This window comes from Pygocentrus nattereri, chromosome 28 (assembly GCF_015220715.1).
Source record: "Pygocentrus nattereri isolate fPygNat1 chromosome 28, fPygNat1.pri, whole genome shotgun sequence".
NCBI lineage: Eukaryota > Metazoa > Chordata > Actinopteri > Characiformes > Serrasalmidae > Pygocentrus > Pygocentrus nattereri.
In genome coordinates, this window is record NC_051238.1 from 4,876,622 (window position 1) to 4,903,806 (window position 27,185).

The 27,185-nt window shown below is 44.0% G+C and overlaps 1 protein-coding gene across 2 annotated transcripts in view; it reads right to left on the minus strand.

Moving 5' to 3' along the window:
• The window catches only part of ssbp3b (single stranded DNA binding protein 3b), a 24,468-nt gene extending 10,549 nt beyond the window's left edge, over positions 1-13,919 (minus strand). The window contains exons 1-4 of one of the 2 annotated variants that reach the window (XM_017717791.2): positions 13,736-13,919; positions 12,851-12,923; positions 12,661-12,722; positions 11,381-11,465 (exon numbers count right to left, since the gene is read on the minus strand). In XM_017717791.2, coding sequence (XP_017573280.1) covers positions 11,381-11,465; positions 12,661-12,722; positions 12,851-12,923; positions 13,736-13,791 — 276 coding nt within the window. In that variant the 5' untranslated portion in view covers positions 13,792-13,919. The remainder of the gene's footprint in view (positions 1-11,380; positions 11,466-12,660; positions 12,723-12,850; positions 12,924-13,735) is intronic. The other variant, XM_017717790.2, reaches the window with a different exon arrangement.
• Between the last annotated feature and the right edge of the window lie 13,266 nt (positions 13,920-27,185).

Genomic DNA, 27,185 nt, shown 5'->3' on the forward strand with positions numbered 1-27,185 from the left:
GCAAAGAACCTAACCCCCAACCCCGCTGCGGATAGGGCTGCTCACGGCTCTGGGCAAGTGTGTATGTGGTGCTTCACTGCACAGATGAGTTAATGGCGGAGGTGAAATTGTGGGACTAATTAGGGTCACTTAATCTTAAACGATTACTAATAGCGCAACAATCTGGGCTGAAGGAAGGAAAATAAGACGAAGAAACAAAAATAACAGGAATAAGAACATGAAATGGGTGAAGAAGAAAAGAAGCACGAAAGAAGAAAATGAAAGGCGTGAAGCTAAAGAAAAAATTCTGTCCAATTAGTCCAACTTTTTCTAGCCTTATTTTCTTTAGATGGAAACGGTTCTGAGCGAGAACCACGTCTGCATGCCTCTACATTACTATCAAATTAGAATCCCTCAGTGTGAAACATCAGCTCTCCATCTCAAGTAAATCCCCAATTTCTCTTCTGTAGCATTTTTCAAACATCACAGTAAACAGAAGCTAAAATGGTTCTTATGAAAGGTAAAGCGTAAACACTGCTGGTCTGGCTGTCAGGGTGCTGATCCTGGATCTGTGGCTGTGTTGTGATCAGCTCCAGACTGGGAGTAACATGATCTTCAATCAGCTCTGACGCTCAGACGCTGCTGTACGAGTGCAGCTGACGCCCTGTTACTCAAATCCAGCTTTGTAAGATCACAGCACAGCTCAGTGTCCTCCGGCTCCGACCCACCTCATTCACACTTCAGTCAGCACTTTTCGTCAGTGGTCAGGACTCCCACAGGACCACAGTAGAGCAGATCGGGTCAAACGCTGGAGTTTATAAAACTGTGTCCACCTTGTAGATGTAAAGTCAGAGACGACAGCTCATCTGCTGCTGCACAGTTTGTGGTGGTCATCCTCTAGTCCTTCATCAGTGGTCACAGGACGCTGCCCACAGGACGCTGCCCACAGGACGCTGCCCACAGGACGCTGCCCACAGGACGCTGCCCACAGGACGCTGTTGGCTGGATATTTTTGGTTGGTGGACTGTTCTCAGTCCAGAAGTGACTCTGAGGTGTTTAAACACTCCAGCAGCACTGCTGTGTCTGATCCACTCACACCAGCACAACACACACTAACACACCACCACCATGTCAGTGTTACTGCAGTGCTGAGAATGATCCACCACCCAAATAGCACCTGCTCTGTGAGGGTCCATGGGGGTCCTGACCACTGAAGAACAGGGTAACAGAGTATCAGAGAAACAGATGGACTACAGTCTGTAACTGTAGAACTACAGAGACCAGCTATACAGTAAGTGGAGCTGATAAAGTGGACAAACTGCAAAGATACAAGGAGATGGACTTAATGATGTGGCTGCTTGGTGTACATGAGATATGAACTGTGTTCTCCACCAGAGGGCAGTGCAGAGCACACATCTTACATTTTGTGGGAAGGTTCTAACCTGTTGACTCTCAAAAATAAATAAGTAAATAAATAAATAAATGGAAAAACAAAAGGCGTGTAAAGGAACCGCTCACTGGGCAAGAAACGTCAAAATCTCAAAAGTGACATACTTCAGTTGTTGAGGAGTAAAAAGTCACGCAGAGTGATCTGTTTGATCATAGAGACTCTAGACTGTATCGACTACAGCGGTGCTCACAGGAACCAGGGGTCACCATGACAACAAAAATATAGCCATTTTATTTACTATAAAAAAAAATATAAAAAAAAAAAAAAAAACACACCTAGACATGTCGTCTGACTTTACATATGAAACTTTGGGGGGATTCCCCTGTAAGTAGGGTAATGACACATTTAACAGTCGAATAATCTGATTATGAATCACTACATTACCAAAATACTTTCATGCAGCTGTTAGCTGTTAAGTTTAGCTGGACGCTGTTTTATGCATCTGCTAACCAACAATGAAGACAATAAAGACGAACAACATTCAAGAATTCAATGTTTTAATAAACTTTCTTGCTAATAGAAAAGATAAAAAAATAAAACTCCGACATATTTTCCCGTCAAAATCCATCACCAAGCCATTTTCCTTTAATCAGGTAAATAAAGAATACATCAGTGCAGTCTGTGCTCTGCTCGTTCTGCTGTCCGGCTACACAAATTCTACAGTCAGTCTTCACTGAGGCGGAGTAAAGGCAGTGCCTCTGTGCTCATGTGAGAGTCTGGCTCTCCTCTAGGAGTGGAGTGGAGGGGAAAGTGGTTTGTGGTAAACTTCTCTATAAACAATTCGATTTAAACGATTTTGTGTGAACGCTTCGTTTCAACGATACCCCTTTGTCCAGCTAGACTGGGTGTTCAGGGAGAGCTACCTCCTTAAACCGTGGAGCTAAATGTTCGTGGAGAACGGAAAACTAAACGATCTCCTGCGTTCGCCGAATCTGGCGGCCTCGGCGTTAAGAGGACGAAGCAGTGTTTTCACACTTGGGCCGTTTCAGCATCTGAAGTGCACTCAGACCACTGAGTCATGGTTTCTTTTGCATATGTGAACACGTCGAACGAACTCGGACCCTCTAAACAGCCCCCAAAACGGGGCGGTCGCAGCTCGGCTCGTTTGTAGTTCGTTTTGTGGGTCGATTCATTTGTGCATTGTGGAAACAAAACGTCCCCACTTTGCTTTATGGTGAAGTCCCCGAGGCTCGCCGTACACACAGCCAGTCTTCAGCAGGAAAAACAGACCAAGGGTCACTCATAAGGGGTTCTCAGGATAGCGTCTGTCCCTGAAAGGAGACGGGGAGCAGCACTGACATAGTAAAGCCATCAGATTTGAGAGCTCGCGAGATTTTACCGTATTAAAGGCTCGAGTTCGAGCAATTTTCAGCTGCTTTCTCACCGACCGCTGAACGAACGAAACGTCGCCGGGTGGAGCTTCAGTGAGGAGCCGAAAACGGAGCCCACCACAGCGGACCGGCAGGGCCATTTCCCCAATTTTGTGCGATGCATTTGAGCCAATCATTTCAGAGCGGCCAATAGGAGAGCAGCAGGCGGGTCTGGTGGTTCTTCTCCTCACCTGATGGGTCGGATTTAATCAGAGAACGCCGCCCACTTGGCGAGCGCTGCGCACCGTGAGTGCTGTGAAAGAGGTCCGAGTTCTAATGGACTTGTGGTCTGAACAAGAAGTGGTCGGCGATCCCAAAGGGCCAGAAAGAAATCAGTCCTCTTTATAGGTCACTTACACTGTGAGCACAAAAAGAAGGCCAGTTGCATTTGGTTCCCTTCCTGGTTCACTTTAACTGCTACCTCTGGTTTGACACTGAATAAACATGGACCAAAATATGTTAGAGATAAAAACACTGAGATGAAAGCACTTCAGAGCCTGAACTGTGACCGTACTTTTGTCCACTTTTACTGTTACCCACATCAGGCCTGCAGCTCTCAGCAAAACTAGAGAAGAACGTCAGACACAAAACTGACTTGGCTGACTGACTTCAGTTGAGGTAAGAGGGGGAAATGTGCTATCAGCAGATTTAGGCGGGATAACGAACTTCACGTGCGCTCGAGTTCTCTCACTGATCCTTTTGATGAGTGAAACAGGCCGAGGCTGATCCCCCCCCCCCCCTCTGAGCCGCCGCACCCCTTCAGCATCAGGTCACACTTCAGTATGAGGTGTGTGTGCAGGGCCGGTGAGGGAGCGGTGTGAAATACCACAGGCAGGGGACGGGGGCGGCACACGGCCCAGGCTACCACACAAACACCAAACCCAGCCCACATCCACAACGGCAGCCTTGCAGGAGAACGACACGTCAGGTAAAGTGTGGGCGACTGTTCGGTGTGTTGCGATCGTCCTTGCGCTGAGCTGTGGGGCTGACCCTGACTTTGAACGACCTCTTTAACTCTTATTTCAATCTCCTCTCTACGCTGTGCAGCATTTTGGATCAACAACAGGTTTCATAAACAAACGTTAATTATTGCTCCATCACCAAGAACTTCAAGGCAAGAAGCAGCCACTGCTTTCAAATTATATAAACAAATAAAAATAAATACATAAAACAACAAAAAAGACGTTATTCAACAGGACTAAAGCAAGCAGAACTTTTAATACTATTATATACACACATTACAGTGAAGCCACTAATAGGTTCCTTTCAAACATTTTATAATTTTAATGCTTTAAAGCTCCACCCACTCGCTGCTGACCCAATATCAGGTTCAGCTCAGTTTGGTCAGTTTCTCCAGATCAGTATTAATGTTGTTTTGTTCCAGCCGGTCTGTAAAGCTTCTTACAGCCTGTTTAGTTTGGCGAATGGTGTTCAACTAAACGGGCTGTAAGAAGCTTTACAGACCGGCTGGAACAAAACAACATTAATACTGATCTGGAGAAACTGACCAAACTGAGCTGAACCTGATATTGGGTCAGTTTTATGGCTCAGTCTGATTTGGTCCGACTCTGAAGATCAGACACGTCTGGCGAATGGTGTTGGGTTCATTTCTGGCTGATTCCAGGTTGTTCAGCTGTTCTTCTGTCTCAGCTGCCGACTGAAAAGCTGCTCAGTGGTGACGACAGTTTGGGAATTTAGCATCGTCTCGTCTTCAGAGTCGGACCAAATCGGCTGTCGGTCAGATGTGACCTTAAAAGTTCAAATAACAAGCACCCTTAACAAGACGCAACCTGCTCTACCCAAACATCATAATCTACTGACAGACAATAAACCTGCATGCAAATCACTTCAGCCTGAGCAGCACAAACACCAGCACATTCGCAGACTGACCTGCCTGGACAGAGCAAACAGACAGAAGACCGGGACATCAAGCCAAGTACACAGGACAAGTGTATAAAGAACAAGCTTTATTCGTTTAAAGTTAGATATCCATGATATATTGTACCTGCATCCATAATAAGAGTCTCTCAAACGTCTGCTATAATTATTATCCAAGAGCCTGACTCCCATCATTGAATCACAATCACAATAATTATTTTAATCTTGTGAAAATAACCATCTTCTGAAAAAGGTACCATATAGAACCACGAACACTCAAAGAACCCTTTGCCTGATTAAATGGTTCTTTGCATCGTGAAAGTGATCTTCAGAGTGATGGTGCATGTGTATGGCTCTATACAGAACCTTCTCAAACCAAAAGAACCCAAAAAGGGTTCTTCTAATGTTACAGGCTTGACATCGTAACAATAGAAGAACCCTTTTTGGTGCTCCATAGAGCCTTTTTTGAAAAAGTTCTACATAGAACCATTGTAAAACATTCTCCATCAATCTGAAGCACCCTTTCATCATGCAAAGGGTTCTTCGAGTGTTCATCGTTCTTTCAACCATTGAAGAACCATCTTTAAGTGTGCGTGTATGCAGATTTGCATATATTTCAATTGGCTTTTGTGACGTATGATTTCAGGTTTGGGGGGAGAAAAAGACGTGGGATGAGGTTTTATGCCACTTTACAGTCTTTCCAGTATTATTTCTAATGATTTTGTAGCTCCAGTGCAAAACTAAAGCAGCATTTTATTATATTTTAGACACTAAGCATTTTCCTGGCCAGCTAGATCTGCGGAAAGGTGGGAAAACGGTCAGTTTGATTTCGGTAGATATATTTGCTTTGAAATTTTCCCGTTTTACTGCGAAAATGAGCAAAACTCCCCACACAAAGCTCAAAACTCCCCACACAAAGCTCAGCAAAGCACAGGACCGTCCTATAAACACCAAGCCAGCTTTCTCTCAGCTCCTCTATAAATCCTCTCCAGCTCCCCTCCTCCTCTCAATCTGCTTGCCCCCCGGTTCCTGACAGCCATCAATCACTCTCTGACCCCGCCCATGGCAACCCTGAGGCTGGGGTGGGGGTGCGGGGGTGTCCCTGGGGCTCAGCATGAAGACAACATGGCTTCTGTTTAGAGCGCTGCAGCTACAGCCTCCTCCCCCACCCTCCCTCCCTTCTCCTTCACCTCCCCCAGAGAGCACGGAGCCCAAAGCCCAGAGACACGGCCCCCCACCACAGCGCGAACAAAGACACGGCCGAGCCAACACCAGGCCTTTCCCGATCGCACGGACCCGAATCAAACCTCTGCGCGCTTCCAGGGAGCTAAATCAATCCCATCGTGACAAAGGCCAACACCAAGTTTGGCCAGATCACAGTCAGACAGGGAGAAAGGAACAGAAAATCCTCCCTTAACCCCAAAAGAAGGTGATCAGCTAAGGTGCTTCTTCAGTTTTGCACTGGAGCTACGAGGTGAATGCAGCTCACAAGCAATGGAAGCTTAAACCCCACCAATTGGCACAATGGAAACTAGAGATGCACAACCGGCATCGGCAGATTTCTGCCCCAAATATGCAGTTAACAAATCCCTCATAAGGATTTTGGTTGCGGATTTATGGTGTAAATAACGTGCGTCAAATTGCGCCAAATAACTAGTTTCTTTATTTCAAAGTAGCACTTTAGTCGGTTCAATTTCTGAGATTTAATAGACCAGTTTGGTCTATTACAGAGCCAGTAATGTTGTTACTGCAATTTTGGGTAAGAAATGGCTGGAAATGTACTGGAAATAAAGCTAAACAAACCCAAACACACACAATTCATAATCTGGCTGTAAAGAAATCAGAAACTGTGAGGAGCTGTACGGTAAACTTCAACGCTTATATGGTTTCCAACACTAAACCTGGACAAAAAAACCTCAAAAATCAGGATTTAAGATGAACAGTTGGTCTGCTATAAGCTTCCATTACCTTTTAGCTGCCTTAACCTCACAAAACGTACAAAACATCTTCAGACGCCAAATGTGTCTCATTTCCCCCCCCTCACTCATTTAAGTGACATTGCTGGTCCATAAAATGCACCATAACAACAAGAGAGATAGAAGACTGGTGTGCTATGGGACCTGGCAGCCACTGCCTCTCGCCCCAGAATGCACAACACGACTCCAAAACCAGCCCAGAGAGTCCAACGTCCAAACACGACAGTCGCCTCGATTCAGTAAATCATCTGACTGGACAAGCATGGCACAAACACAACTTGCTGGGTTCTATAAAACGGTCCATTTAAATGCAGCATTCTGTAGGCAATTCTGCAGAGGATGCTCATAGCTGAAATTTCCACGTACACATCTGTGGACACTGATAGCGACACAACTATTCCGCTGCTGTAGGATCAAAACCTCGTATCTCCAGAATGGGAACTTTACAGGAGAGGGAAAAAAACACACCGAACTTTTAATGCAAGTCAATGGAAGCAGAATTTTTTCCAGTCATTTTGGCCCGTTTCTTTTGGCCCATTCATCAAGAAATTTACACTGTAAAAGGCATTTTCAAATGGTCAAAAACTGAAAACCAACCAAATAAAGAGTAGAAATAGGGACTAAATTTACTTGCAGCAGCATCAAGAAAAACACGTTGGTTAAAAATGAAGCAAAATGATTCAAATGCAATTTTTTTTTTTGGTACAGCACTGCGTAAATGTTCTGCTCATCCAGAGGACAAGAATCACACATCGTCAAACGTCAGTTTGAATTATTGATCAAATCTAAACATTATTTTAAAACAAATACCTGCCGATATCAACACGATTCAGACTAAGGCAGTAGAGCCCGAGAGGGAGTGTGTTATCATGAAATACCATCCCAGCTGTGATCTGGTGGCCGTGGATCATCACAGCCGTGACGTTACTGGTGATAACTCACTCCTCGAGTGCTCTACTGCTTTAATACAGTTAAATAAATACAGTAAGAAGTTAATAAACTGGCCGTGAACGCGGCGTTTAATATGTTTTAATGTTCAGTTCCTTCACCAAATTATAGCTCCTTAACGAGCTGCTCGTCAGAGTAACGAGCTCCGCCCACTCGCTGCTCAGCCGGCAGTTCGTTCTCCAGCTCCTTACACTAAATTCCCAAACTGTCAGCTTTTCAGTCGGCAGCTGTGACAGAAGAACCGCTGAACAACCTGGAATCAGCCAGAAATGAACCCAACACCATTCGCCAAACGTGTCTGATCTTCAGAGTCGGACCAAATCAGACTGACCCATAAAACTGACCCAATATCAGGTTCAGCTCAGTTTGGTCAGTTTTTCCAGATCAGTATTAATGTTGTTACCAAATCGGCTGTCGGTCAGATGTGATCTTAACAGTGTCTGTTTTCTGTTTGGGGCAAAGTAAGAAGTAAAAACGTTCAGATGGCTCGAGCGCCTCCTACAGCTGTCAGAGTCGTTGCTTAGCAACAGCGTCTCAGCGGAGTAACACAGTGTTGGTGGAAAAAAAAAGTGTGACGTTATGGTAAAACATCAACCAATCAGCTCACGTGGGGGGAGCTGTTGTATAAAATGCAGTAAATCCTTAAATGAAGAAAAAAAAAAAAGAAAAAAAATGTGTATTTTTAATTTCTCACGTTCTGAACGCAAAAGAGCAGCTGTGGTTAAAGGCGCAGCCAACAGGCTTAAACCACTCTCCGAGTCGGACTACATCAGCCAGACTCCTCTCCACTCGGTTCCACACTGATTCGGAGTAGTTCACCACAGCAGTGCTCACGGTGCCTGGCATCAAGACTAACTGGAAGTCAACACAGTGGACTGCAGGACTTTGACGTACCAGCAAGTGCGGTGTACAAATTAAAACACGGCTCTGCACTGTAAATGTAACCTGAATAGCTTCGGATATCAGGCCTCTAGATATCCCAACTGCAAGAAGCACTGATAGAATGAATACAAGAATCTCTTCACCGACCAAATACAGCTGAAGTTCACATCATCTGTTTGTTGACTTTAAGTGAAAACTTACACTAAGGCAACACATTTCGGCACAATTATGATTCGTGCGCTCAATTTAACACGTTGGTAAAATACTGAAACCTAAAATGTAGCTTGTGCAAAAGTAATGGCACCCCAATTTGTGTGTTCTCTTTGTTATACTCAGTAATAAATAAATAAATAAATAAATGCCTGATAAACTTAGCTTAAAAATGCTGTATAGCTGCCACAATAAATAACATCTGTGCACGACCGTGCTTCCAAAAACATCGGCGCTTCGGTTTGTGTTATTCACAACACAGCGACACGAGCGCTTCCTGGTGGGCCGACTTCTCTTCGAACCTGAACCAGAATTCGACAGCCAGCTGAGATCTTAGCCACAGCCTCCAAGCAAACTCGCTTCACAAACCTCCCTCCGCGCACGTGAATCCCAATCAAGTGCATTTGCATAAACGGTTTAAGCTCATTCAGCCACTTGATTTACCTCCTTGCACACTTCATACGAGCGCCAGTCACGTGGTGAAGGAACGTCATGCTGTAAGCTCTCCAGTGAAGCGGTAGCACGGCCGGCCCGGCGCTAGCTCCAACTTTAACTTGGATCACAGTAATCGTGCACACTGCATGACTGTTTGGGTGGGGTGCAACAGCCCTTGTTGATGCTTATCAGTGCCGGCGACTCCCGGCCAGGGCATTTATATTGAGAGCGGTAAACACAGAACTACACAAACACTACAGATGGTTTTTTATGTGTAGTAAGTCAACAAGCAGTGTATGGGATGAGGCAGTCGATCCACTGAGTTAAAGAAGTGGCATTAAAGACACTTTACTACATACAGACTATACAGTATATTACAAAGTCTGGAGCACGGGTGACCAAAATAGCAGTGGCCAGGGGTCCCAAAAACATTTGAGAAGGCAGGTAGGTCTCGATTTGAGTTTTAAATGACATTTCATTACTACAATATCTCAAAACCACATTCTTAAAAGGAAAATAAGAAGATTCAGCTTTTGATATCATTTGAAAATGCTTGATCCTTCACACTGTGTGTAAATTCCATAATGAAGGGACCAAAAGAAGCGGCTCGAAATGACTTGGAAAAATGGAAAAATGTCTGGTTCCACTGACTTCCATTAAAAGTCAAATGAATTTTTTCCTTCTCCTGTAAAGTTACCATTTGGGAGATATGAGGTCTTCTTTGGACAACAGCGATATTAGTTATATAGTTGGAGGTATACAACATTTACATTACGTGACGGTGCTTTAAATCCACTTATCATTTTAAAAAGTTTTCCTTCATCCTCTTAAAGGCTGTTTTTCTATGGCTTTGCTTCAAAAAAAAATCTGGAACTATTAACATTAAGCGTAATGCTTTATGTAATGTACACCGTATGTGTTGTATAAGCCAAGGCACGTTATAATGTCCAAGAACAAAAATACTGTAAATATCGTGCACATAGAAGTTTTAAGGTAGATAAAAATCTAAATGATGACTTAAGCCACCTACACTCCTAAATAAATAACTAACTGGTACACAAACTTCACGTTACGCCATTATGTGGAGGTTCTTTAAAACCTGAAAAGTCAAGGTGGATCAAACTGCCAACGGTAATACAGGCTACTTAACATGCTGTGAAACGCACGTATTTATAGGGACAGACACCATAAACAGCGCGAGAACATGGTATACGCTGTGCACATACACTGTAGTTCTAAAAATTAAGTAAATAAATGAAGATGACGGCTGTGAAACCACCTACGCTCTTAAACATAAAGGTCCCTAGATGGTTTTTGGCTTGGATGTATGGTTCTAAGCTACACGATTAACATGTACAGAACTTATTCTAACTTTTGGATGTAAATCTCATTAAAATAAGTTCTCGACCCACTTGTGCTCCAAGGCATATTTTGGTTTTTCCATCTTTATTTACACAGAACGTGTGTTTTCTGATCTCCACATGTCACTATATGCTCACAATTTACTGCTGAGAGCCAAAAATCTCCGCCGCTCTTTGTGTTATTTTCTAAAAGTGATGTTTCCAGAGCAGATCACTGAAGAGACGCCGTCTGTTTATAGTTTAGAGCCCAGATTTGGGGAAAAACGGGTCGACTTTCAGTAGAAAAACAAAGTTCAGCTTCTTTTATTATAAGGGTTTAAAATGACATCACCGTCTATTAGACTGGAGAGAAGAGCTACAGCCTCACACGACGCCCAGCTTCTGAACGGAGCTTATGGAGTATGAAGGTTATGAAGAACATGACCGAGTGCGCTTTGGAACCACCGGTGGTCCCGAGGAGTCAGGCTAATAGATCCCCCACTGAAATGCACTTAAGGGAACCAAACGTGATCCTTCAATGGTTTTACTCCAAAGCCCCCTTTCTGGGAACTTGACTATGAGAGCAGAGGAATTTAGGCTGCCTAATGCACTGCACACGTATAAGAAGCACAACATATTGCGCAAGAATACAAACACCACATATATTGTGCACACATACTGCGCAACAAGCAGCTTCCAGAAACTGAAAGTGAAGGTGACAAACTTCCTGGAGTAAAACAGCAGCATTATGTTCTAAATACTGTATCCATGTATGTATCTATGCATGTAGGTATAAGACGATCTAATATATCGTGTAAGAATACCGCATATATTGTAAGTCAGGAGTACGAAGCCGACTGCTGATCGCTGTCCAGATAAAGGATGGTGAAAATAAGCACTGAGAGTACTCACATAGTCATGGAAAGCCTTGGCCTCGCTCGAATGTTCACAGGAATCCCTCCTCTCTGGAGCCGCACAGTACAGATCCCAGAACACACTGAGGGAGAAAAACAGGCCAGAGACAGATCAGCTGCTTACGTCCACAACTGTTCTCAATATTACTTCACATAAACTGCAAAATGCAAATGAGGCTCTAACCATTCACTGGCTGGCTTACTGTGAACACTGAGGATCCTGACCAGCCATAGACAGTCTTTGGGTGCTTGGTAGGAACCCCAATGTTTGCTTGATGCAACAAACCAGGGTCGACATTGTCTATTGCCTGGAGGCCCTGGCCCCTACAGAGCCTGCTGCCCGAACGGCGTCTCGCCTTGGAGATCTTTAGTGCGTTCTTATTCCTTTCCAACAAACCGGTTTGGTCAGACATGGAACGGACTGCATCAAATCAGGTTGTGTCAGATTTCGTTAACTATAACCACAGTGAACATGGCGGTGTGGTGACCGTGCTGTTCCCGCTGGTTCGGCTAGTCTGTCTGGCTAATCTCACTGTAGGTGAGAAAATAAGGTTCTACATGAAATGATGTGCGAAATAAGCTGGCGTAGCTGAACTGAACCCAATGATGTCGTCAAATATTGATTATACCAATGGAACCACTACAGTCACCAAACAGCAATACTCCTGTTTTTGGTACTGACACATGTATCTGTCGCCAGAGGAACACCTCCTTCAGTTTCGCTGACATGGTCACTTTACAGGAGAAGGAGAAAACCTACTTCACGCTTAATGTGAGTCAACGGAGCCAGAACTTATTCCAAGTCATTTCTATTACTGTGGCTACAATTTCGTGATTATTACCAAACTGCAAAAACAGCCCATTTTGTCTGTGCATTTACATACTCTGCCCACTTGACCTACAGCAGTTAAGGCCCAGCCGTCCAGGCTGAAGTTATAAGGAGTGGTCCAGCCTGGACTGTTTTCAGCCAGAACAAAGATACCAGCCTTAAAGGCACAGTCACAAAAACAGCCTGCTCATTTTTTTACGAGACGAACTTTTAAAAAATTATCAAAATGACTTTTTTTTAGAACATAAAACCCACAAAAACCCTATAAGTGGACCCAAGGGGAAAAAAGGAAAAGACATATTATACATATATATTTTAAGGTGTTCAGCGATGTCCCTTCAGGTTCTGCAGGGCAAATCCCACCCGTAATTTGTCGACTTGCACGTCGTCCACATTGTGTGGTGTCGCTTGACCCCCCCCCCCCCATCACCAAGTCACTCCGCACTTACCACCACCACGAATGCAGGAACCCTGGAGGATCTCCCAGAGTGATGTTCTTTTCCCATCGAATCTGCAACAAGAGAGGGGGGGTGGGGGGGTTTAGTCTTGCTCGACAGGACACTCAGGGCCTACTGTACACACCACAGGACGTGGGAACGCATGCAAATACGGCTTCCCCACCACGGCCCCGACTCTCACCTCCGACAGAAAGGTCTGAGCTGACTTCTGTGCGCCGATGTGTAGCAAGTACTCGTAAACATAAAGGGCCAGCCTGCATCAGACAAACAAGAGAGAGACATTATGTTATGAACAGTGGCCACACAACAAGCAATGACCACAAATGATGAAGCACAAGGATCACAAAATGCTCAGGCATCTATTCATCTACCCACCCCTCCCCAGCCAAAACATGAGCAGTGGTCAGACTCAGAGGGGGAAAAGCCAAGCCCAGTGTACTTAGGTTAGTGTTAGAATGAAGCCCCAGCCTATTGGTGAGGCTCTGGACATGCGCAAGCATTTTAGGGTAAAGTTGGCTTCCCATGAGCCAGCCTTCTTGTTCGAATTTCCCCGTTCCACCTTAAAAGGTGCAGCAGTTCCATTCTAGCGCCTGAGCGCCAGAACGTCACAGCTGCACCGTTTAAGGTGGAACGGGGAAATTCGAATAAGGGTGGGAAAAAAAAGCTCACATGTTCGGCGATTTTTCGGGAAAACTGAAAGGATAGAAGGTGGGAACCCACTCCCTTCTCCCTGCCTCAGACTCAAGGCAGCCTTCCATTTGAGTAGGAAAAAAGAAAGTGGATCAAATGCATCAATTTACGCGACAGGAAATGGAGAAAAACAGGGGAAAATGGGGATTAGGGTTAGGAAGAGATGGAGGGGAGAAAGCGTGCAAAGAAAAACAGACAGGAGGGCCGAGAAAGGCCACTTTCTGCGGGGCTGGAGGCTCGCAGGCTCCATAGGCAGCCGTGCCTGCGCGGCTCTAACAATAGGCTCCGCGTCGAAGGCACCGAAAAACACTCACACAGACACACACGCACCCACACGCTCCGCCAGCACGACGGCTACCCGCGCTTAAAGCCTTACTTTTCCCGAGCCTGGCCGTCCGATGGCACGACGGAGCTTTTGCCTTTTGGAAACATGGTTTTATTGCACGGGGAGGAATGGCCCGTTTCCCTTTTTCCCCCTGTTTTCAACAATTCATCTGTCAGGGACCCCGACCTGCCCGCACAACTCAACTACACTAACAGCGCCGCAACGCAACCTGACTGCTGGACTGGGGGAGGGGGCGGAGCCTGCGCGCTGATCGACGGCCCGGGCGGCCAATGGGCGCGCGAGAATCTTCCCCCACGTCATCCGCGTCTGCGCTCCTTTCTCTGGTCGCTTGCGATTGTTTTAAAGGACCCGCGACGTGTTTCGTTTTTCTTCCTCTCTCGCAAGAAGTGCTCGCTTTCACACTGAACCCCCCCCCAAAGCGCCGTCGCGATGGTTTTGCCTTCCCTTGCAAAACGTTTGCGTTCCCTAGCAACCCTTTAGCGTTCTCTCGCAACTGCTTCGCATTCTCTCGCAAAACCTTCGCACTCTCTTGCAAAACCCGTTGCATTTGCAGAGGAGTGCGAAATGATTGCGAGGGAACACTTTTTTTCATTTTTTCCCCAAAACGATTGTTTTCCTGCCTTTAGTTTAAAGGATTCATGTCCTTATATGTTTTTTTTTCTCCCTGCTATTTTTATTTTCTCTTGCAAAGTGTGTAATTTCATACTGAGCACAAAAGATATTCGCAACAACATCACGTTCCCTCCTAATATTTTCCCAGTATTTCACAATAATTTTGTACACACATCCAATTTTTTGCATTCCCTCGCAACCATTTAGCGTTCCCTGGCAACAGCTTTGCATTCTCTTGCCAAATCCATTGCATTTGCAAGGGAGCGCAAGGTTATTGTTAGGGAACGCGACATTTTCCTAAAAAGTGTATTTTTTCCAAAATTCCTGGTTTCTTGCCATTGTTTTAAAGAGCCCATATCAAGTTTTTTTTCATCTGCTATATTTTATTTTCTCATGCAACATATTTGGTTTTATTCTGAGCCCCTAAAGCGCAATTGTGACCAAAACATTCCCAAAGACGTTGTGTTCCCTCACGATACGTTTTCATTCCCTCACAAAAGTTTTGCATCTCTTGCAAAATCCATTGCATTTGTAAGGGAACGCAAGATTTACGCAAGAAATGCAAAATTATTGTTTTTGTTTTTCAAAAGTAGCATTTTTTCCCAAAATTAGTGGTTTCTTGTGACTGTTTTAAAGGACGCGTGTGCTGTCTGCTTTTTTACTGCTATTTTTATCTCCTCTTGCAGCGAGTGTGTGGTTTTATACCGAGCCCTTCGCAGGCGAATGCAGACCTACTGTCAACAAACGGAAAATCAACGCAAGACCATGCAAAAGTATTGAGCACAGGATCTTAGGTGCTCCGTAGCTTTAGGTACCAAAACCAGCTATTAGTTTGCAGCCTCTTCCTTTAACACTTGCGGTTTTGATTGTTATATGTAAAAGAGGTATATTCTGATTGGCTGGCCTGCATTTTGCCTCATTTAAAAGAGAAAAAAAAGCAGTCAACATTTCTAAACACTTTAATGTGAATGGACCAATTAGGCCAATATCGATCGATCAATCAATCAATCAATCAATTAACCTTTATTTAAACTACAAAAGGACACTGACCCTCATTTTTGATGATTTAAAATAGTAAATATATGATTGTGAGAGTAAAGGTATAGCAATGAAAGTAAGACCACAGAGTATTATTATTATTATTATTAAAATTGTTACATATGATGAATAAAAAAAGGAAAAATAAGATTTATCAATCAAAACAATGAAGTAAAAATATTAAAAGGATTAGTATTAAGAATAAATGATGATCATAATAAAAAGCGTAGTCGGGTACGGATAAAAGGATACAATAGAAAACAATAATAAAACAATAACGGTAGTGATGAATGTCTGTGATGTATGTAGACGCATGTTTGTGATGTCACTAAAACAGTGAATTCAGCTGTTTTACTGCAGATTAGATTCCATATGAAGACGGAGTGTTTAACACTGTTTACATCCTACTCTGACTGTGGGCCCTTTAAGGCGACGCTGATTACCAGCAGGTCCGGTTCTACAGCTCTGCGGGATGGTCAAGGTTTAACTTGAGGAAGAGGAAGAGTCGGTGGAGTCGAGCGTGACTTCTGTCGCTTTCTAAATGTTATACCTCTCAGTAAAGTCGCAGACAGTAAGAAAGGCCTCTGTGTCTATCTCTGAGGAGATCGGAGTAGGCAGGCCCAGGCTTGATAAAATATCGGTTTATTTGATGGAATATTGGTTTAATGTAAAAGGGGAATTTCATAGAATTCTCCAAATTCCTGCTTTAATCAAATCATTAAATTACGACCCGAAAGATGAGAAGCGTACTGAGTCAGAATTGTTCACAGTGGTGGTGATAGGAACCAGACGTCCAAAGAGTAGAATGACTCTAACAGCTCCCTCACAGGAGAGCCAGTAGATGCTTTGTTTACGACCTCATTGCCTGATGCCGGACACATGGAATCACAACAGTTCTGAGAAGCTTCTGGCCTAAAACATGTGCTCCGTGAGGGAAAATACACCTCAAATCATTTTTTTTTCAAGTAAAGATTTGCTCCTATTTAGTTCTAATGGCTTCATTTGTGTTGTAGACATGTTGGCCCCTGGTTCCTATCACCACCACTGTAAAGACGTCTGACAGGGCTTCTCTGTAATTGACCATTTCACATCAAACCACTGTTTATATCTCTACAACTCTGAAAAATGTGAAAATGTGGTGGAGGTCCCCTTCAATAAGCCCTTTATGGGGTTAAAGTGTCTATTTCAGCGCTGCAGAGGAACCATGGAGGTTTTACACAAAGCATGCTTTCTCATGTGGCTGGATAGCCCAAAGTGAAGACCACCCAACACGAATGTGCTTAACTCCCCACTTATTGTTCAGGCCTTGCTTTGGGTTTAAGTTATCCAGCTAACTGAGAAATCCTGATCTGTGAGAACCCTTCAGGAGCGTGTTATGTTGTTCACTAATGGACTACAGCTAACTGAAAAAAGATCTTACTGAATATGAGAAACCAGGACCACAGCAGTGGTTACACTGCAAAAATAGCATCTTGGCAAGTGAAACTATTTAAACTTTCTTCTAGACAATTTTACTTGTTTTCGGTGATTTTACTGAGTCAAATATTAGATATATTTGAAGTATTAAGATCATTTGACTTAGTGACATCACTTAAAACAAGTGGAAACTGTCTAGAAACAAGTTAAATCATCTTATAATATGCTTTTAATCTCATAATGAGAAATAGTAGATATATCGACAAGATCAGATGGGGGCAAGGAGAACCTCCCTCAGAGCTGAGGAGGAAACCTTGGGAGGAACCAAGGGGGACCCATCCTCCTGTGGTCAAGCTACCTACAGATTATTGACAAAAATAAGACCCTATACATCACATAGCTCTGCTGTTATGCTCATGTGTATTTCTGTTGCAAATGGTTTCAGTTTGTCAGGGGATGTTCTTTTTACATTTAATTATCTCTAAATATTCAAAGGTCATTAAAAACAGACAGGATTCTCTATCACCAGTCACTGCATGGGCTCGGAAACAGTTCGTCGCTGCATCTACAAATACAAGTTAAAACTCTAAAACACAAAGAAAGAAACTGAATGTAAACAGCATCCAGAAATGCTGCCACCTTCTCTGGGCCTGAGCACATTTAAAATGGACTGAGGGGAAGTGGAAAAGTGTCAACATTTGAAATTGTTTTTGGAAATCATGGACACTGTGTCCTCTGGGCTAAAGACCACTCAGCTTGTTATCAGTGCACAGTTCAAAAGCCAATATTTATGATGGTATAGGGGGGCATTAGTGCACATGGCATGGGTGACACATCTGTGAAGTTACCATTAATTACCATTAATATATATATATATATATGTTTTGGCAACATATGCTGACATCCAGATGACGTCTTTTTCAGGGAAATCCTTGATTATTTCAGCAAGACAGTGTCAAACCACATTCTGCAAATGTTTCAACAGCATTGCTCAGTATTAAAAGAGGTGCTAAACTGGCCTGTGTGCAGTCCAGACCTGTCGTCCACAGATAACATTTGGCACATTATAAAGCCTATCCCAGCGGTCCACAGCATCCCAACTGTTTTGGACATGGGGCAATGTAGTGATAAATCGATCGGCTCTATTTGAACGGCTTCTTAAAGTAAACGATGGGGGGCTGATTCTTCTACATCCAAATAGAAAACCATCAAATTCATTTAATCCACTGGTTGCCTGTTAAACCAGTTTACACTGTGATATGAACCCATTTAAAAGCCAAATCACATTACAAAATCATCAGAGACCAACAGAAACGCGTAATGTTTTCTCTGGGTTGTTTTAGCAGGGATTTGCAGCCTAGATGAGTTTCTTGAAACATCTCAGACTTGCCTTGGAGTAGTATTTGTACTTGGACTCATCCTGACCTCAACTGGGATTTCGATCACTTTCATTACGGACTCAGCTTTGTCCTGTCTCACTTTCATTACGGACTCAGCTTTGTCCTGTCTCACTTTCATTATGGACTCAGCTTTGTCCTGTCTCACTTTCATTATGGACTCAGCTTTGTCCTGTCTCACTTTCATTACGGACTCAGCTTTGTCCTGTCTCACTTTCATTACGGACTCAGCTTTGTCCTGTCTCACTTTCATTACGGACTCAGCTTTGTCCTGTCTCACTTTCATTACGGACTCAGCTTTGTCCTGTCTCACTTTCATTACGGACTCAGCTTTGTCCTGTCTCACTTTCATTACGGACTCAGCTTTGTCCTGTCTCACTTTCATTACGGACTCAGCTTTGTCCTGTCTCACTTTCATTATGGACTCAGCTTTGTCCTGTCTCACTTTCATTACGGACTCAGCTTTGTCCTGTCTCACTTTCATTACGGACTCAGCTTTGTCCTGTCTCACTTTCATTACGGACTCAGCTTTGTCCTGTCTCACTTTCATTACGGACTCAGCTTTGTCCTGTCTCACTTTCATTACGGACTCAGCTTTGTCCTGTCTCACTTTCATTACGCACTCAGCTTTGTCCTGTCTCACTTTCATTACGGACTCAGCTTTGTCCTGTCTCACTTTCATTACGGACTCAGCTTTGTCCTGTCTCACTTTCATTACGGACTCAGCTTTGTCCTGTCTCACTTTCATTACGGACTCAGCTTTGTCCTGTCTCACTTTCATTACGCACTCAGCTTTGTCCTGTCTCACTTTCATTACGGACTCAGCTTTGTCCTGTCTCACTTTCATTACGGACTCAGCTTTGTCCTGTCTCACTTTCATTACGGACTCAGCTTTGTCCTGTCTCACTTTCATTACGGACTCAGCTTTGTCCCGTCTCACTCTCATTATGGATTTGGTCTTGCTTTCATCTGGACTCGGTCTTGAATCAGTCTTACTCCTTACTTACAGCATGTTACCCCACCTATTTATGCTTACAGCATGTTACCCCACCTATTTATGCCTACAGCATGTTACCCCGCCTATTTATGCCTACAGCATGTTACCCTGCCTATTTATGCTTACAGCATGTTACCCCACCTATTTATGCCTACAGCATGTTACCCTGCCTATTTATGCTTACAGCATGTTACCCCACCTATTTATGCCTACAGCATGTTACCCTGCCTATTTATGCTTACAGCATGTTACCCCACCTATTTATGCTTACAGCATGTTACCCCGCCTATTAATGCTTACAGCATGTTACCCCACCTATTTATGCCTACAGCATGTTACCCTGCCTATTTATGCCTACAGCATGTTACCCCGCCTATTTATGCCTACAGCATGTTACCCTGCCTATTTATGCCTACAGCATGTTACCCCGCCTATTTATGCTTACAGCATGTTACCCCGCCTATTTATGCCTACAGCATGTTACCCCGCCTATTTATGCCTACAGCATGTTACCCCGCCTATTTATGCTTACAGCATGTTACCCTGCCTATTTATGCCTACAGTATGTTACCCCGCCTATTTATGCTTACAGCATGTTACCCCGCCTATTTATGCCTACAGTATGTTACCCCACCTATTTATGCCTACAGCATGTTACCCCACCTATTTATGCTTACAGCATGTTACCCCCGCGACCCTGACGGAGAAGCGGCTTAGAAAATGGATGGATGGATGGATGGCATGTTACCCCGCCTATTTATGCTTACAGCATGTTACCCCGCCTATTTATGCTTACAGCATGTTACCCCGCCTATTTATGCTTACAGCATGTTACCCCGCCTATTTATGCCTACAGCCTGTTACCCTGCCTATTTATGCTTACAGCATGTTACCCCGCCTATTTATGCCTACAGCCTGTTACCCCGCCTATTTATGCTTACAGCATGTTACCCCGCCTATTTATGCCTACAGCCTGTTACCCTGCCTATTTATGCTTACAGCATGTTACCCTGCCTATTTATGCCTACAGCATGTTACCCTGCCTATTTATGCTTACAGCATGTTACCCCGCCTATTTATGCCTACAGCATGTTACCCCGCCTATTTATGCTTACAGCATGTTACCCCGCCTATTTATGCTTACAGCATGTTACCCCGCCTATTTATGCCTACAGCATGTTACCCCGCGTATTTATGCTTACAGCATGTTACCCCGCCTATTTATGCCTACAGTATGTTACCCCACCTATTTATGCCTACAGCATGTTACCCCGCCTATTTATGCTTACAGCATGTTACCCCGCCTATTTATGCTTACAGCATGTTACCCCGCCTATTTATGCCTACAGCATGTTACCCCGCCTATTTATGCTTACAGCATGTTACCCCGCCTATTTATGCTTACAGCATGTTACCCCGCCTATTTATGCCTACAGCCTGTTACCCTGCCTATTTATGCTTACAGCATGTTACCCCGCCTATTTATGCCTACAGCCTGTTACCCCGCCTATTTATGCTTACAGCATGTTACCCCGCCTATTTATGCCTACAGCCTGTTACCCTGCCTATTTATGCTTACAGCATGTTACCCTGCCTATTTATGCCTACAGCATGTTACCCTGCCTATTTATGCTTACAGCATGTTACCCCGCCTATTTATGCCTACAGCATGTTACCCCGCCTATTTATGCCTACAGCATGTTACCCCGCCTATTTATGCTTACAGCATGTTACCCCGCCTATTTATGCTTACAGCATGTTACCCCGCCTATTTATGCCTACAGCATGTTACCCCGCGTATTTATGCTTACAGCATGTTACCCCGCCTATTTATGCCTACAGCATGTTACCCCACCTATTTATGCCTACAGCATGTTACCCCGCCTATTTATGCTTACAGCATGTTACCCCGCCTATTTATGCCTACAGCATGTTACCCCACCTATTTATGCTTACAGCATGTTACCCCGCCTATTTATGCTTACAGCATGTTACCCCACCTATTTATGCCTACAGCATGTTACCCTGCCTATTTATGCCTACAGCATGTTACCCCGCCTATTTATGCCTACAGCCTGTTACCCTGCCTATTTATGCCTACAGTATGTTACCCTGCCTATTTATGCTTACAGCATGTTACCCCACCTATTTATGCCTACAGCATGTTACCCTGCCTATTTATGCCTACAGCATGTTACCCTGCCTATTTATGCTTACAGCATGTTACCCCACCTATTTATGCCTACAGCATGTTACCCTGCCTATTTATGCTTACAGCATGTAACCCCACCTATTTATGCTTACAGCATGTTACCCCGCCTATTTATGCTTACAGCATGTTACCCCACCTATTTATGCCTACAGCATGTTACCCTGCCTATTTATGCCTACAGCATGTTACCCCGCCTATTTATGCCTACAGCATGTTACCCTGCCTATTTATGCCTACAGCATGTTACCCCGCCTATTTATGCCTACAGCATGTTACCCCGCGTATTTATGCTTACAGCATGTTACCCCGCCTATTTATGCCTACAGCATGTTACCCCACCTATTTATGCCTACAGCATGTTACCCCGCCTATTTATGCTTACAGCATGTTACCCCGCCTATTTATGCCTACAGCATGTTACCCCACCTATTTATGCTTACAGCATGTTACCCCGCCTATTTATGCTTACAGCATGTTACCCCACCTATTTATGCCTACAGCATGTTACCCTGCCTATTTATGCCTACAGCATGTTACCCCGCCTATTTATGCCTACAGCCTGTTACCCTGCCTATTTATGCCTACAGTATGTTACCCTGCCTATTTATGCTTACAGCATGTTACCCCACCTATTTATGCCTACAGCATGTTACCCTGCCTATTTATGCCTACAGCATGTTACCCTGCCTATTTATGCTTACAGCATGTTACCCCACCTATTTATGCCTACAGCATGTTACCCTGCCTATTTATGCTTACAGCATGTTACCCCACCTATTTATGCTTACAGCATGTTACCCCGCCTATTTATGCTTACAGCATGTTACCCCACCTATTTATGCCTACAGCATGTTACCCTGCCTATTTATGCCTACAGCATGTTACCCCGCCTATTTATGCCTACAGCATGTTACCCTGCCTATTTATGCCTACAGCATGTTACCCCGCCTATTTATGCTTACAGCATGTTACCCCGCCTATTTATGCCTACAGCATGTTACCCAGCCTATTTATGCCTACAGCATGTTACCCCGCCTATTTATGCTTACAGCATGTTACCCTGAATATTTATGCCTACAGTATGTTACCCCGCCTATTTATGCTTACAGCATGTTACCCTGCCTATTTATGCCTACAGTATGTTACCCTGCCTATTTATGCCTACAGCATGTTACCCTGCCTATTTATGCCTACAGCATGTTACCCTGCCTATTTATGCTTACAGCATGTTACCCTGCCTATTTATGCCTACAGTATGTTACCCCGCCTATTTATGCTTACAGCATGTTACCCTGCCTATTTATGCCTACAGTATGTTACCCCACCTATTTATGCCTACAGCATGTTACCCCACCTATTTATGCTTACAGCATGTTACCCCCGCGACCCTGACGGAGAAGCGGCTTAGAAAATGGATGGATGGATGGATGGCATGTTACCCCGCCTATTTATGCTTACAGCATGTTACCCCGCCTATTTATGCTTACAGCATGTTACCCCGCCTATTTATGCCTACAGCCTGTTACCCTGCCTATTTATGCTTACAGCATGTTACCCCGCCTATTTATGCCTACAGCCTGTTACCCCGCCTATTTATGCTTACAGCATGTTACCCCGCCTATTTATGCCTACAGCCTGTTACCCTGCCTATTTATGCTTATAGCATGTTACCCTGCCTATTTATGCCTACAGCATGTTACCCTGCCTATTTATGCTTACAGCATGTTACCCCGCCTATTTATGCCTACAGCATGTTACCCCGCCTATTTATGCTTACAGCATGTTACCCCGCCTATTTATGCCTACAGCATGTTACCCCGCCTATTTATGCTTACAGCATGTTACCCCGCCTATTTATGCCTACAGCATGTTACCCCACCTATTTATGCCTACAGCATGTTACCCCGCCTATTTATGCTTACAGCATGTTACCCCGCCTATTTATGCCTACAGCATGTTACCCCACCTATTTATGCTTACAGCATGTTACCCCGCCTATTTATGCTTACAGCATGTTACCCCACCTATTTATGCCTACAGCATGTTACCCTGCCTATTTATGCCTACAGCATGTTACCCCACCTATTTATGCTTACAGCATGTTACCCCGCCTATTTATGCTTACAGCATGTTACCCCACCTATTTATGCTTACAGCATGTTACCCCGCCTATTTATGCCTACAGCATGTTACCCCGCCTATTTATGCCTACAGCATGTTACCCCGCCTATTTATGCCTACAGCATGTTACCCCACCTATTTATGCCTACAGCATGTTACCCCGCCTATTTATGCTTACAGCATGTTACCCCACCTATTTATGCCTACAGCATGTTACCCTGCCTATTTATGCCTACAGCATGTTACCCCACCTATTTATGCTTACAGCATGTTACCCTGCCTATTTATGCCTACAGCCTGTTACCCTGCCTATTTATGCTTACAGCATGTTACCCCGCCTATTTATGCCTACAGCCTGTTACCCTGCCTATTTATGCTTACAGCATGTTACCCCGCCTATTTATGCCTACAGCATGTTACCCCACCTATTTATGCCTACAGCCTGTTACCCTGCCTATTTATGCTTACAGCATGTTACCCCGCCTATTTATGCTTACAGCATGTTACCCCGCCTATTTATGCCTACAGCCTGTTACCCTGCCTATTTATGCTTACAGCATGTTACCCTGCCTATTTATGCCTACAGCATGTTACCCTGCCTATTTATGCTTACAGCATGTTACCCCGCCTATTTATGCCTACAGCATGTTACCCCGCCTATTTATGCTTACAGCATGTTACCCCGCCTATTTATGCTTACAGCATGTTACCCCGCCTATTTATGCCTACAGCATGTTACCCCGCGTATTTATGCTTACAGCATGTTACCCCGCCTATTTATGCCTACAGCATGTTACCCCACCTATTTATGCCTACAGCATGTTACCCCGCCTATTTATGCTTACAGCATGTTACCCCGCCTATTTATGCCTACAGCATGTTACCCCACCTATTTATGCTTACAGCATGTTACCCCGCCTATTTATGCTTACAGCATGTTACCCCACCTATTTATGCCTACAGCATGTTACCCCGCCTATTTATGCTTACAGCATGTTACCCCGCCTATTTATGCCTACAGCATGTTACCCCACCTATTTATGCTTACAGCATGTTACCCCGCCTATTTATGCTTACAGCATGTTACCCCACCTATTTATGCCTACAGCATGTTACCCTGCCTATTTATGCCTACAGCATGTTACCCCACCTATTTATGCTTACAGCATGTTACCCCGCCTATTTATGCTTACAGCATGTTACCCCACCTATTTATGCCTACAGCATGTTACCCCGCCTATTTATGCCTACAGCATGTTACCCCGCCTATTTATGCTTACAGCATGTTACCCCACCTATTTATGCCTACAGCATGTTACCCCGCCTATTTATGCTTACAGCATGTTACCCCACCTATTTATGCCTACAGCATGTTACCCCACCTATTTATGCTTACAGCATGTTACCCCGCCTATTTATGCTTACAGCATGTTACCCCACCTATTTATGCCTACAGCATGTTACCCTGCCTATTTATGCCTACAGCATGTTACCCCACCTATTTATGCTTACAGCATGTTACCCCGCCTATTTATGCTTACAGCATGTTACCCCACCTATTTATGCCTACAGCATGTTACCCCGCCTATTTATGCCTACAGCATGTTACCCCACCTATTTATGCCTACAGCATGTTACCCCGCCTATTTATGCTTACAGCATGTTACCCCACCTATTTATGCCTACAGCATGTTACCCTGCCTATTTATGCCTACAGCATGTTACCCCACCTATTTATGCTTACAGCATGTTACCCCGCCTATTTATGCCTACAGCCTGTTACCCTGCCTATTTATGCTTACAGCATGTTACCCCGCCTATTTATGCCTACAGCCTGTTACCCTGCCTATTTATGCTTACAGCATGTTACCCCGCCTATTTATGCCTACAGCCTGTTACCCTGCCTATTTATGCTTACAGCATGTTACCCCGCCTATTTATGCCTACAGCCTGTTACCCTGCCTATTTATGCTTACAGCATGTTACCCTGCCTATTTATGCCTACAGCATGTTACCCTGCCTATTTATGCTTACAGCATGTTACCCCGCCTATTTATGCCTACAGCATGTTACCCCGCCTATTTATGCCTACAGCATGTTACCCCGCCTATTTATGCTTACAGCATGTTACCCCGCCTATTTATGCTTACAGCATGTTACCCCGCCTATTTATGCCTACAGCATGTTACCCCGCGTATTTATGCTTACAGCATGTTACCCCGCCTATTTATGCCTACAGCATGTTACCCCACCTATTTATGCCTACAGCATGTTACCCCGCCTATTTATGCTTACAGCATGTTACCCCGCCTATTTATGCCTACAGCATGTTACCCCACCTATTTATGCTTACAGCATGTTACCCCGCCTATTTATGCTTACAGCATGTTACCCCACCTATTTATGCCTACAGCATGTTACCCCGCCTATTTATGCTTACAGCCTGTTACCCTGCCTATTTATGCTTACAGCATGTTACCCTGCCTATTTATGCCTACAGCATGTTACCCCACCTATTTATGCTTACAGCATGTTACCCCGCCTATTTATGCTTACAGCATGTTACCCCACCTATTTATGCCTACAGCATGTTACCCCGCCTATTTATGCTTACAGCATGTTACCCCACCTATTTATGCCTACAGCATGTTACCCTGCCTATTTATGCCTACAGCATGTTACCCCACCTATTTATGCCTACAGCATGTTACCCCGCCTATTTATGCTTACAGCATGTTACCCCACCTATTTATGCTTACAGCATGTTACCCCACCTATTTATGCCTACAGCATGTTACCCCGCCTATTTATGCTGAAGATATAAGAACTATTTCAAGCCAAACTGCTTTTTGAGTGAACCAATCAGAACAGAGATCATTTACATATATCAAGTTTAAAGGCAGAACAGGGGTGGTTCAGCCTGGACTGCTTTTTGAAGTAAATGGTCATGCAAAAATTCAAAAATGAATGAACATTTAATCCTAGGAAATATAAAACGCAGGGTATGGGCCCTGCACTACAAAAATATCTTAGCTAGTGAAATCATCCTCAATCTAGTCTAAATATCAAATACGTCTTATTTTGCAGGAATATTAAAAGGTTATTTAACACATTTCTAGATGGTGTATTTTATTAAGTGAAATGGTCTCATTAGATTGGCTGGTATTCATTAAAGTAAGCCATATTGCCAATATAGTGATGTTTTACCTAGTAAACGACTTTAAAATGTCCTAAAGTAACATATAATATTCCCACAAACATCTCAAAATGAGAAATATCAGAAACAAGATCATTGCACTTGCCAGGATATCATTTTCCCCAGTGTTTAAATGAACCAGTCTACATTGAAGTTGAACCTTTTCAATGGACTTTAGTGGCATTTTAATGGACTTTAGTGGCATTTTAATGGACTGATTAGAGGCTACGGCGTTAATCCATGAGTGAAACTTCCAGAGAGGGAACCGAGCGAATAAGTGAGTCGAAGATTCGAATGTGGTGATTCGATTCGAATGTACCGAACGAAACGAACCGAATCCGCGGGAGAATAAAAACACCATTATGAACTGCATCGCTCCACCTTAAAAGGTTTGTGGGCGGCGCTTTAGCTGCATATGGGAATGTTATGTTGCCGTGAGCTTGGAGAAGTGACGAGACTGCGAGAGAGAGAGAGAGAGAGAGAGAGAGAGA